This window comes from Camelus dromedarius, chromosome 12, assembly GCF_036321535.1.
Source record: "Camelus dromedarius isolate mCamDro1 chromosome 12, mCamDro1.pat, whole genome shotgun sequence".
NCBI lineage: Eukaryota > Metazoa > Chordata > Mammalia > Artiodactyla > Camelidae > Camelus > Camelus dromedarius.
The window spans coordinates 46,100,082-46,113,231 of NC_087447.1; the positions used below are offsets into that span (position 1 = coordinate 46,100,082).

At 45.4% G+C, this 13,150-nt stretch overlaps 1 protein-coding gene and 1 pseudogene across 1 annotated transcript; one reads left to right on the forward strand and one right to left on the reverse strand.

The window, feature by feature from the left end:
• Positions 1-333: 333 nt before the first annotated feature.
• Positions 334-1,308, forward strand: LOC105097977 (olfactory receptor 51I2-like; annotated as a pseudogene).
• Positions 1,309-3,093: 1,785 nt separating this feature from the next.
• On the reverse strand, positions 3,094-12,291 carry LOC105097978 (olfactory receptor 51E1). Its single transcript, XM_010990607.3, has 2 exons — positions 12,249-12,291; positions 3,094-6,082 (listed from the first exon to the last, which is right to left on the reverse strand). The coding sequence occupies exon 2, from the start codon at positions 6,038-6,040 to the stop codon at positions 5,087-5,089; it is 954 nt and encodes a 317-aa protein (XP_010988909.1). The 5' UTR covers positions 6,041-6,082; positions 12,249-12,291; the 3' UTR covers positions 3,094-5,086.
• Between the last annotated feature and the right edge of the window lie 859 nt (positions 12,292-13,150).

The following is a 13,150-nucleotide window of genomic DNA, read 5'->3' on the forward strand; positions in this document are numbered from 1 at the left end:
GATAGGTAAGATTATGTAGTAGTGATGTGACTCTTAAGGTGCTGTAGATGAGAGGGAACAGCCTTACAAAAGAAATTTATTATGTTCATAAAAGAAATGAGACAATCTAGGCAAATGCACTGGCATAGTTCCTGGAATATAACATAATAGGGAGTCAGTGAATATTTTAATTGTTGTTATTATTATGTTTTGAACATATCAGTAAATGGTATAACCAGTTATGGAGCTTGATTTTTAGAATTTGGATTCAATTACTAGATTGTTCTTTCCTATCATCCTGGATCCTCTCAGTGTCTGCCCAGATTGAAGAGGTCACATCTATCTGCAGACCTCATCCATATCCCAAGGATGCTCCCTTCCTAGTCCTTCATCAACATCTCCCTCTTCCAGCCCCCTGATTTCCTGATAATTGGCATCCCAGGGATGGAAGCCATTCATGGCTGGATCTCCATCCCCTTCTCCTCCATCTATACTGCGGCCCTCACTGGAAACAGCCTGATCCTCTTGGCTGTGAGGAGGACCCCCAGCCTGCACCAGCCCATGTACTACTTCCTGTCCATGCTGGCCCTCACCAATGTGGGTCTCACCTTGTCCACCATGCCCACCACCCTGGCTGTGCTCTGGTTTGACCATCGGCTCATCGGCTTCAATGCCTGCCTGGTCCAGATGTTCTTCCTCCACTTCTTCTCTGTGGTGGAGTCCTCAGTGCTCCTGGCCATGTCCTTTGACCGCTTCGTGGCCATCTCCAACCCCCTGCGCTATGCAGCTGTCCTCACAAATAGTGTCATCATCAGTATTGGACTGGCCATTGTGGCCCATGCTACCCTGTCTCTCTTTCCTGTGCCATTTTTGATTAAGCATCCTAACTTCTGCCCTGGAAATAACTTCCTGTCCCACTCATTCTGTTTCCACCTTGATGTGATGAGGAGAGCCTGTGCTGACGTCAGCATCAGTATACACTATGGGCTCTGTGTGGTTGTGTCCACTGGGGGCATTGAATCCCTGCTCATTGTCCTGTCCTACAGTCTCATTCTGCACATGGTCATGGGACTGGCTTCTCCCAGGGAGCACATCTGGGCCCTCAACAACTGTATTTCCCATATCCTGGCTGTGTCTTCTTTATTCCAGTTATCACCATGTCCATGATCCACCGTTTTGGGAAGCACCTGCCTCCCCGTTACACATGCCTTTGTTGCTTATGTGTAGCTGGTGGTGCCCTCTGTGCTCAACCCCATCATCTACAGTGTCAAATCCAAGCCCATCAAGGAGGCCATGCTCAGGGTCCTGAGGGGAAAAGACCAAGGCTGATGTAATTATGAAATATAACAGGGTCTGAGCACCATAAAAGACACTTGCTGTAGCCTCATAGGAACCAGCTACCCTCAGCAAGTATTGACAATTCCTAGTCTTTGCTAATACAATGGAAAGACCATCAGGCTTGTTCATGTTATGAATGTATGTTCACTGTTTACTTTGTCCTGGAAGCAGTGCTGAGGATTAACGACTGAGAAATATATTTAACATGGCCCTTTCTTTCTAGGAACTCACCATCTTGTGCCTGGATAAAGCATGTAAATACACAAGCAGAATTTAGACATATTCGTACCATACAAAGTTCTGTGCAAGAGATTACTAGGGATTGCAAACTGGTACTTGCCAGAACCTTCCTGGGAAGATTGGAGAAACCTCTACTACAGAGAGTGCTCTTTATTTCATCTTGGAACATGTGTAGGGTTTTCCTCCGCAAAGTAAGAATTAAGAAAGAGAAAAATGTAGGGAAAAAAGAACAACACAAAAAAGGCATTTTTATATTTTTTCCATAAATTTATATTGAACAAGTGAATAAATAAATGTATTGATCAGACGATAGGATTCCACTGGCCCCAGCACTGACTTCTTGTCACTCATCTCAGGAGTGTCCTGTTCTCCAAGAGACTCCCTTATTTGACAGATTCCATAGTAAAGTCTGACAGTGACAGTTGCATCGTCTTCTATGTCCACTTCAGATCTCCTCCAGATTCTCCATACCTTCATTCTTCAACCTTCTTAAAAGCCCTACCTCCTTGTTGGCTTCCTTAGGAATGGAAGAGGCAGATTATAATCTGGTTCTGCACCAGCTTCATTCCCTTTGGATTGAATCTAAGATAAAAAGCTATTAGATGCAAGGGGAATGGACAAGAAGAAGTTTGAGTGTACCTTGTTTAAAAGATCAGCAATGAACATCCACTCTGAAATCCTAAACCAATGCTGGAATATAACCAGCATGGAGGTTTTGACAGCTCTCCAAGCAAGAGAGGGGTCTCTGGACTAGGATGCTGGCAGTCAGAATGGAGAACACAAGGCATGTTTATGAAACATTTCTAGATAAAACCAAAAATAAATGAGCAAGTGACTTACGGACTGAGAGTTCCTATCATTCAGACTTCTCTAGCACCCAGCAAAGGTCCAAGTAGCTGAGATGGTAGAGGCAGAGACAGGAATATCCAAACAAAGAAAATGGGAAAGGTAAAAGGATGCCCATGTAAAAGATATATGATGAAGGTCTTTGTCCGGAAGATACCCTAACTGCCTGCCAAATCACCTAAAAGAGGCAGCGCTCTCTCTTATTCGAGTTCTTAATTCCAGGCCCTTCTCGGTGACCTGATGAGTGTTCATGAAGTAAGTGACCAGACATCTGGTCTAGAAATTAGGAGATTCTTGCTCTAGTTTTATCTCTGGGTCTGGTATTTAATACTTATTGAGAAACACAGGAAGGTGGTGGTGGTGGTAGGATTTATGTGTGTGTATGTTTATATTCACTAAATGGTTAACCCATTTAGGATCCAACCCATGAAACTTTATCCTGAGCTTATTAACTATCATAGACTTGGAATCCCTTTTGAAATCTAGGATAATGGCTGCATCCCCAGAAAAAAAAAAAAAAGTAAAATGTGTCTGATTTATCTCTTTATTATCCATCTATGTGTGTCTCCAATAAAATTTCAAATATAAAACGAATATACACACTCATCCTATGTCCATACAGAAGCATGTACACAAGCATTTATTAAAAATCTGGAAGAATAAACACCAAAAAGCAGTATTTTTCAGGTGACAAGTTTATTGGAGTTTTATTATATTTTTATTTATTTCATATTTTCGAAGTATTTAAGATTTTTCTTTACAGTGATCACATATTGCTTTCCTAATAAGAAAAAAATCTGTCTCTTTCTCTCCCTTCTTTCATTCTGTTTCTTTATTTCAACCCCAGTGTCAGGGCACTACTGGGAACTGATATGATCTTCCACATAGTTCAAAGTGACCAGCACTGAGTCTAGTTTATGTCCGTCATTCTCCTAGCCACCACTCACCTGGGCATAGCAGATTCCACGCTGTCACAATTCTCATCTTCTGGATTCTAGTTCAAGAAACTGGGTATTCAATCTCCATAGCCTTTCTACTGAGTAGCCCTGTGCTACTAGCTATGGCCAGAAAGTCTGGCGGGCTATGCACCATGCTCTCCACTCTACTACCTGCTTCTCACACTTACCTACCTCTCTTTAGGTCTGACTAGCACTCCCCTGTGACTGGAGATCTCACTTCTGCCCCATTCATTCCCATGGCACTCCTGTAGTGCCAATGCTACCTCCTCCCCATTCTGCTTCCTTCTGGAAGTGCTGTGCCTGGCTTGTGGGGCTCCTGAGTGAGCCTCCGGAACCATACTCATGCTAAGTACAGCTATCAAGGACACAGTCATTATTATTGGTCTCGCCTATGGTCTTCTTCTCTGAACCTTGATGCAACAGGCTTCCCCTACATGGTAGCTCAGAGCCCTCAGAGTACATGGTGTCCACTTACATGCTCTACTCTCTTTCTGTGGACCCATGCTTGCCTTCACCTTGCTTCCTGGCTAGTCTCAAAGTGCTTCCTACTCTTGACTCCCTGGTCTATGGTAAGCAGCCCAGCCATTTTTACTGTGAGCTTCTAGATTTTCCCAGCTGCATCTCTCCATGAAGTGTCTCTCCAGAAATCCAGTGAATGCCCACTGCTGATTATACTGTTTCCCAAACTAGCCGCTGTTAGGAAATTACTCATATTGCTACTACATATTGCAAATTACTCCTGTTGCTACTACACAAATACAATGGCAAACAGATCAGGAACTATTGGGATTAAAGCCATCAGCAACATTAACAGGAAATTCCTAAATACAATACTGGCTGAGTGAGAAAGGAACTTAAATACTTCCCCTAGAAAATGCAAAACTCTGGAATGTCTAACTCACTACCCAACTAGTCTAACAGTCCCTCCTAACAATATGGCTAGAGCGTCAAAAGATTTAATTTTTTTTTTTTTTTGAGCCTGAGTGATCTCATCAAACATCAATTTCCCCATTGGTACAATGAGGGTACTAATCATATTTCTACCTAAATCAAAATGTTGATAAGAAAATTACATAAGGAAAAGCATCCAAGGTCTGTTTAACTCTCAGAATACCATGTGTCATCTTTCATTAATGTAGATGAATATAATCTTCCTGTGGATTTACTTTTAAGCCTCTTCTTAAGAACTGGTACTCAGAAGAAATTTTTTTTTTTTCTCTATAGAGGTCATTTTGAAGAAGGAAATCTAGGTACGACTCTTTCCTAAGTTCCAAAGTGGTTGGAGATTCTGAAGAGGAAAACATAGTTTGAAGCCAGATTATCTAACTGTATTATATTCTTATATTATTTTATTTTTTGCCATGCTTAATCCTTTGGTAGTAAATGGTCTTTAGATGCATCATCCTCATCTCAGAATGCTGTGGACTATCAGGGCAAGTGATAGTCTGAATGATTTGGACTTAAGAATTGGACTGAAAGGTTAAGTGGGAAATCATAACCCTCCAACCACAACTACCTCAAAGAACTAAAGGGAAAAATAATATTGAAAAATGGGGATTGAGAGTATACAGTTCTACCAACATGGAGATTCTCCAACCAGTTTCACCTTTGAAGGATCAGTTGCGTTTTTAAGAATTTTCTCCCTAATACTGTCTTCCAAAATCTTGATATTAAAAAAATGAATTGAAGGACTTTGCATGAAAAAGAAATCTGATCCCTGCCACCTAGGGAACTGAAGTATGTGTGGTCACATGGAAAAGACGGAGGATGCGCTGCCGGATCTCCTTAGTCTTCACTCCATAGACAATAGGGTTGAGCACAGGAGGAACAAGCAGGTAGGTGTTGGCCATGATGATGGGCAGGAGGGAGTCATGCCGTTTTCCAAAGCGGTGTACCATGGACAATCCAATGAAAGGCACATAGAATATGAAAACAGCACACACATGAGAGACACAAGTGCCAAATGCCTTTGCCTGGGCTTCACGTGTCAAGCCCAACACAGTCTTTAGGATAAGCAGATATGACAAAGAGATGAGAAGTGAGTCCAGGCCAATGGCAGAGATGATGACAATGAGGCCGTAGATGATATTGATGTGGATATCAGCACAAGCCAGCTTCATGACATCTTGGTGGAGGCAGTAGGAATGGGAAAGGATATTGGAGCGGCAGAAAGGCAGCCGTTTGATGAAGACAGGCAGGGGTGCCATAAGCGCAGCACCCCGTACCACCGCAGCCATGCCAATCTTGATAACACGAGGCAACGTGAGCACAGTGGCATGGCGCAGTGGGTGGCAGATGGCCACGTAGCGGTCAAAGGCCATGGCCAGCAGCACCGTGGACTCCATGCCAGATAAGGAGTGGATGGCAAACATCTGTAGCAGACAAGCATCAAACTGGATGGTAGTGGAGTTGAACCAGAAGATGGCCATCATTTTGGGCATAGATGAGGTGGAGATGAGGACATCAAGGCCAGAAAGCATGCAAAGAAAGATATACATGGGTTCATGTAGGCTATGTTCTGTCCGCACGATGTAGATGATCGTCAGGTTACCTAGCACAGCAATAAGGTAGAGGGAGCACAGCGGGAAGGCCAACCAGAACTGAGCTTCTTCCAGGCCTGGGAGGCCTATTAGAATGAAATATGTGGCACTGGATTCATTGCCATTGGAGCCCACCATATTGAAGAAGCTGAGCTGTGACCAGTGCCTGACGAGTAGAGGCTGGAATACAGAGATAAACCATTATTAGATCCTCTAGAATTCCAGTATCATTTTTATTTCTCTTCATCCTGATGGCCTGTTCTCTGACCCATACTCTAACTTCGTTGCTTATCTAAACTCATTCTATTCGAAACTCAACCTAGCCATCCTTCATAACTGAAGGACCAATGAATATTTACCCAGTCCTACCTACTAACTCCACCTCTAAAGTTACTCCCGAAAACAAATGAAATAGTAAGGCAAAAATTCTAAGCATATTTTAAACCATTTAGTTCACCAAGGATAGGTTATTGGCTAAGTACACATCAGACTTAGATGATAAAAACAGCCATCACTTCTTCTGTCCTGTCCTATACTTATGCTCCCCTATGCTTAATATCAACCGTAATTCTAAATCTATCATTAGGCTACCTTTAAGACTAATCCCAGTCCAATGTAGTAATTCTAAGAGTAACATAGTTAACACTGAAACCTAACCTCTTCACTGCTCCTAATGATCTCTCTAACCCCAACTTTAACATTAACCTAAGGTTTTAGTAGTTATTTCAAATGTAATCTAAAACTTAACATCTATTTAATGATGATAAACTTTAATTCAATAAAAATACCTGACATACTAACTTCATCCTGAACTCTACATTTCACTCTTGCCAAATGTCCATCCAAAGTCTTACACTTGTCCAGAACGCCTAGTTTATATCATAAAAGGAACAATGGCTGCAGTGGGTGCTGTTGGTGTCCCACCCAAATCCCCTTCATCAAGTCAGTGCATCTATGTTTCATCTGCAGTGAGTGTTGAATGCTAAAGGCTCATAGTTCCCACTTTCCCCAGATCAAAGGAGAGGCACTGCACCCAGAAAGTTATGCTTTCCCTACCAGGGTACATCTAGAGGTCAATGAGTGCCTGACATAAAGGTACAAAGGCTAGCCTCCTTGCCTCAGGGTGGGACCAAATCTGTGATGCAGTGTTCCTGAGGAACCAGAGCTGAAGCTGGTGTACAGCTGAGACCACAGCCTTACTTAGCTTTCTTTCCCTTCTCTATCCCACTCCCCTCACCCCTCTTCTCATGACAGTAGTCCTTCATATCTCCTTTAAACAAGAATTTCTACTTCAAGTTCTGTTTCTAGGAGACTCACCAAGCTTAAGAGAGTGGGGTTGACACCGAGGACTAAACCTGATAGATGATGGTATCAGAAGCACTGGAGGAACAATAAATCCTGTACCAGGGTTCTGGTATCCCCGACTCTGGCTATTAAGGTGATGGATATAAGTAGGAATTGCTGAGGTAGAAAATGTCAGACTTGCATTTTCTCAGATCATATCTCTCTGATGAAACAACTATAGAGTTAACTAACTTCCTCTCTTTTTTTCCCTTTCTTTCATTCACAAATATTCACATGCTCCTACTTTTCACTAGATTATATAAACTGTATATATTTACTCACACAGTGTATGTGTATATTTCACATACATACTATCTATGTATATACTAGCTGTCTCCTCTTCCCGTTATGAAAATAGTAACATTTATTGCTAGAGTATATTTAAGATAATTTTATCTTGGCAAGAAAAGAGAAAGGGTTGGTTCTTAAGACCTGGCCCTTGACAACCAGGGTAGGGTATTCTGCACGGGCTACCAGAGAGCAGGTGAGTGTGGAGAAGAGCTCAGGGCCAGCATCAGGAGGGGCTCACACCATTCACTGGGCTCAGGACACACTGATGATCTTTGCTCCACCACTGAGCTGTCCCCCAGAGGTCCCCTCAGACCAGGCACAAAAGGGGAATTACTGGCAGCATGAGTTTTAGAACAGAGAGTGACAGAGTTTAATTCAAACTGCTCGAGGGAGAAGATATAAGGAGCCAGACTTATCCAAGAACTTCAGGTTAAGAGGCCAAAGTCATCAACATCACATAACTCTTCTGTACTGACCTCTCTGTAGCGTATGCCACTGTGATCAGTTTCCTCCTTCTTAAACCTTCTCCTTGCCCCTTCTGCTTCCCATCTATCTCCGAGCACTAGGTCTTTCTGGATCCTCAGCCTCCTCCCCTTGACCCTGAAGCATACTTTTAAATGATAATGCTCTCAGAATTGTATCCTCAGAGCTCTTCTTGTTCTAGATACTCTCCCCGGACTATCTCTTCCCCTTCAGTAAACCCCCTTGTTTACTATTGATTCCGAAACTATTGACCCCAAGTCTACTTGGGAAAGCCTGACTTAACTTTTGTGATCCAGATTCATCATTCCAAAGTCACTAAAAGCGTTCACCTAGCTTTCTCTCAAACATATCAAACCCTCCGTGTCTGTGTCCACACAGATCTGACTAGCAGTCAGTCTCTCACAATGACAGAGACCAAGCACCGATATGGAGATAACCAGGAATCAAAGAGAGGAGGATGAAGCTGGCCTGGAAGTAAGGCGCCTTGACAGCATGAGGTGGGCAACTGTCGCTGGAGGTAACAGCAGGCTGGACCTCAGAAGGCAGCAGCAGGAGAGAAATGAAGGAATGGAGAGGGGAGCCAGGTCCAGGACCCAAGCATCACCCTTCAGTCTGTCAGCCCTGAAGCAGCCCAGTCTCCCACTTGACAGACAGCCTGAGCAGCTGTTGGTAATTAAAGCCATCGCATGCACCCAGAGAATATTTGGCACTCCAAAGAAAACTGGAGCTAAATCATTCTATTTTGAAAACAAAACATAATCCAGGAAAAATATACAAAGAGGTTTTTTTTTTCTTTTTTCTCTCATTTTTAGGAAGCCTTCACTGCCTTAACCCCCAGGGAATAGCTCTCTGTGCTTGAAATTTCCTCTGAAAAAGTCACACTATTTTAGCAAATCCCAGAAATGCTTCTTGGAGAACTGTGAAGGACATCTTAGCCCTTTCTTGATGATGGGGGAACAGAAGCCTCCAGTGATACCGGGAAATCCACTTTGAGGCCTTAAATCTTCCTCATTCCTTCCCCGTGGCCTCCAGGACTCTGGCCCCTGTCCAGCTCAGCCCCCTTACCAGTCCATCCTCATATCCTTCCCCCGAGTTCTCTGAACTCCCTTCTTCCCAGAGACATGGAAAAGCAGTCAGGGGGACAGAGTCAAGAGAACAATAGGGTCACTCCCAACAGGGGCCCTATCGGTTTTATGATTATAACAGAAATCGTTGTATGCCTATAGTGTTGAATGCAGACACTGAATAAAGAGTACCTAACCCAAGAACAATTCTGCATAATAGGATTGCTATGTATCTTCTCTGTATTATAGGTGAGAAAACTGAGGCCCTCAAGGAGTTAAAAAAATGTTTCCAGGGTTTACCAGTTGACTGGTAAAACATAAATTTGACCTAGACTGTTCAGCTCCAAGGCCTGTGTATTTCCCCTTTGAACTGCCTTTAATGTGCTGTACCTCCTGAAAGCTAATCAGATCTGCCCAAGAGGCAGAGGAGAAGAAGGGCTTGGTATGTAAGTCACCTGGCCCAGCTAGAGCCTTGGAAGGCAAACCAAGGGAGCTGTAAAGAGGACCCTCTGGGACTTGAAGACTCTTTCCTTTTCAGCCCCGACTCCTCTGGCTGTGACTTGGGCAGAGCCCACAGTGGAAAGTAAAAAGCTTTATCCTCTTCTGAGTACTTCCTTATTATACAATACAAGCCTCAATACAAGGAGGTATCAGTAATCCCATTTGACATATGAGGATGGTGAGAGTTGGTTAGAGCTCTTTGTGTCAAATCCATGTGCTTTCCACAAGGCCAAGCCCTGCCTCTCTCCCAGTCTCCTTTACAATGAATCAGTGCTTTATACGGACTATTTCAATGTTAATTCCAATGAATCCAAAATTTGTAGAGCCATGAGTCCAGAGGGCCTCTCTAGGGCTCAGGACGCCTGACCAGCTCTCTGCATTTGGGCTCAGTGTGTGGGGCGTGAAGAGAGGGAATGTGAGAGGAGATCCATGGTCACTGCCATTATCAGGCTAAGCACACAGAATGTTCCATGCCTAGATCAGTGGGGTGAGAGCCTCAGGTGCCCCTGCCTGCCTCTGTGGGAACATCTGGAAGAAAATGTCCTTGGAGGGAAGCCCAGGAATACCTGGGAGCCTCTGGCTCTTACTCCCAGGCACAGAGTGGGAAGGCAGACTTCAGGGGCCATGCTGTGGCCAGCAGGGATGATCAGAGCTCGTCATTCACAGGGAGGGACCCCCTTCCTTAACACTCCATGAGGGCAGTGGGCCCAGAATCACATCCATCCTGGATCGTCTGCATTGTCTATCCCCCACACCTTGCTTGGATTTGATAGAGGAGATGAACCCTTACAGGGCCTTGGCCATTCTTTATAGAATGGCCACAGTGAGAATGGAAAGATGGGAGAGTGTATTTCTAGCTCACAGAAGGCAGGGTGAGGCCCCCAGCCCTACCCTCCTCCACTTCCCAAGCTGGACCAGAGCCAACAATATTCCCACACACCTGCGAAGTTTGACCTAGGTATCAGGACCTTTCAGAGCTACTCTGACCATTGCCTACATGCACTGGGACTTTGATTGATACACTGATTTTTTCAACAATTCTTGATTAAATAACTACTGTACGCCCAACTCTGTGCTAAGCATCAGAGAGACTGGGACACAGAGCAAACAAGTCACAGATCAGCCCTCCAGTGGTGGGGAGAAACTGAGACAAGTATGCCATTACCATAACATGTTGTGATAAATGCTAGGGCAGGGGTAAGTCCCAGGGCCTCAGGAGCAAAGCAGACAGTAGCTTACAAAGTTGTCAGGCTCGAAGGGCTTCCCTGAAGAGGTGACATGTGAGCCAAGACTTGCAGGGCCAGGCACAGTTAATCGGGCAGGGCTGGGGCATGGGGACAGCAGCATTTAGTTAGACAATGAAATGTATTGAGTGCCTACTGTGTGCCCAAAACTAGAGAAAAAACAGTGGATAAAACAGTGTGATGAGAAAGCACCAGCCATTCTAAGGTCAAGGCAAAGAGTGTTGTAGGCAGAGGACGTAAGAGAAAAAGGTCTTCTGTTCTGGGGGTTCACTGAAGAAAGAAGGCCAGTGTGGCTGGAGTATCAAGATCACAGGAGAGTTGTAGAAGATGAAGTCAGGGGAGGGCAGGGGCCAGATCACGTAGGGGCCTGCAGGACAGGGCAAGGAGCTTTGATTTAATTCTGAGTGACTTGGGGAATTTAAGCGGTAGACCTGATCTAATTTGTTTTCAAAAGTGCATTCCGGCAAATGCAAAGGCCCAGAGAGAAAGAGAACATGCCTTGTTTGAAAAGCTGCAAGTGGTTCAGTGGGAAGGGATTGGGGGCAGGGGGAGGGGGGATATGCAGTTTGAAAGAGTGCAAGGCAGGGGAAATCACCATGTGGACACAAAATCCGCTTTTTAAATGGGCTGAAAACGGAACCCTCATCCTAGATCCAGACTGGGTCAGGGTCAGAGCCCCCTGGGAAGATTGCTAAATCCCAGCCTCAGCCACAGCCTGACTCCTGATGCAAAGTATAGAGTGAGTTCAAACCCACTTGGAGCCCACGCCCCAAACAGAGCTATAGTCTGAGAATAACTAAACAACAAAGTCCTACTGTACAGCACACAGAACTATAATCAATGGCTTGTAGTAACCTGTAATGAGAAAGAATGTGTGTGTGTGTGTGTGTGTAACTGAATCACTATGCTGTACACCAGAAGTAAAAAAAAAAAAAAATTGATTTTGTAAGTCAAAGAAAGAAAGGGGAAAAAAAGCTACAGTCTGACCCCTGCACACAAACTGAGCTTCGCCTGCACTAACGCCCTGGGTGGGACTAGCCCTGTCCACACACTGAACCCTAGTCCAACTCTAGCCCAGTCCCAGCCCCATCTGTTCGCTGTCCCTGTCACCTTCATTTAGGTCACCCCCTTCCAGGCTCTAGATGGGCACCCAGTAACCTGATCACTAGGAAGTTTCTTGAAAACCACATAGGAAGCATCTAACACCACCCCTGCTTCCCTTCACCACACAAACATAGAAACTGCTGAGTCTGTCTGTCCTTTGAGTCAGGGGCCACCTTCACATCCCCGGCCCTGCCCTTGTACTTTTCTGGTTCTTTCTGTCCTGGTTTCTCATTCACTCAACAGGTCTAAAGAGGGACCCCGAGCTGCAAGAAACCCACACAGCTGGACCCCCCCCCCCCAACCTCCTGTACTCACCTCAGCTGCACCGAAGGCACTGGGGCCCTTTTCTCCAGTCCTCTTCCGGAAGCTGTCTGGCAGGCTGCGCTGGAGAGCAGCCCTCTCTGTCTCCACCCCCTCCTTTGGGCCTCCCTGGTCAGGGTTATTTATTCTCTGTCTTACCTCCTCCCTCCTTCAGCTTCTCCCTGCTAGGCGGCAGGATGCTTCCCAGAGGGTCTATCAGCAGGCACCCCTTGTAGCCAGCTGGGGGTCTGGTGTCCTTCTTGGCTTCTGTGTCTTGGGAAGGTGTGCCTGGGGGAATGGGGAAGGCGGAGCCATGGGTAGAGGGGTCTCTACAACCCTCCCCAGATGGGCCCTGTGTGAGCTGTGACGTTTATGGCAGCTCCCAATGCGAAGCTAGGGGGAATGAGTGAAGAAAGGCTAGAAGAAACTCACTAGTGTGGCCTTGGCCTTTGGGAGGAGCTTTTCTCCAAGTTTCTACTCAGGCTTATCGAACTCAGCCAGGGGAAAGGAAGGAAAAGCATCCAGGGAGACCCCATAATTACATGCCAGCTCATGGCCTCCCTGAAGCTTTCTCTAGCCTCCCCCTTCTCTCCACTGGTGGCGCCTGCCTGGGTCCCTGCTGGCCTGGCTTCCAACGGCCCCACCTGCCTTTCCCCGAAGCTCCAGGGATGCGCCTTCTGTGTCCCCCAGACTCTGGGCCCTGTGTCTGGCTGACTCATAACAGGGATCCCCGGGGACCCGGCCTCTACCTTCCACTCCCTGGCTTTGAGTTTCTGGACTTCTTACTGAGGAAACAGAATGTGATTTCTTAACCCTCCCCTCCCTCTGACTGCAGCCGTCTAAGACCAATGCCATCTGGTTTCTCTCTTAAGGGCAAAAATAGTGAGGGAACATTTTAGAGAGTCTAGAGAACAGTT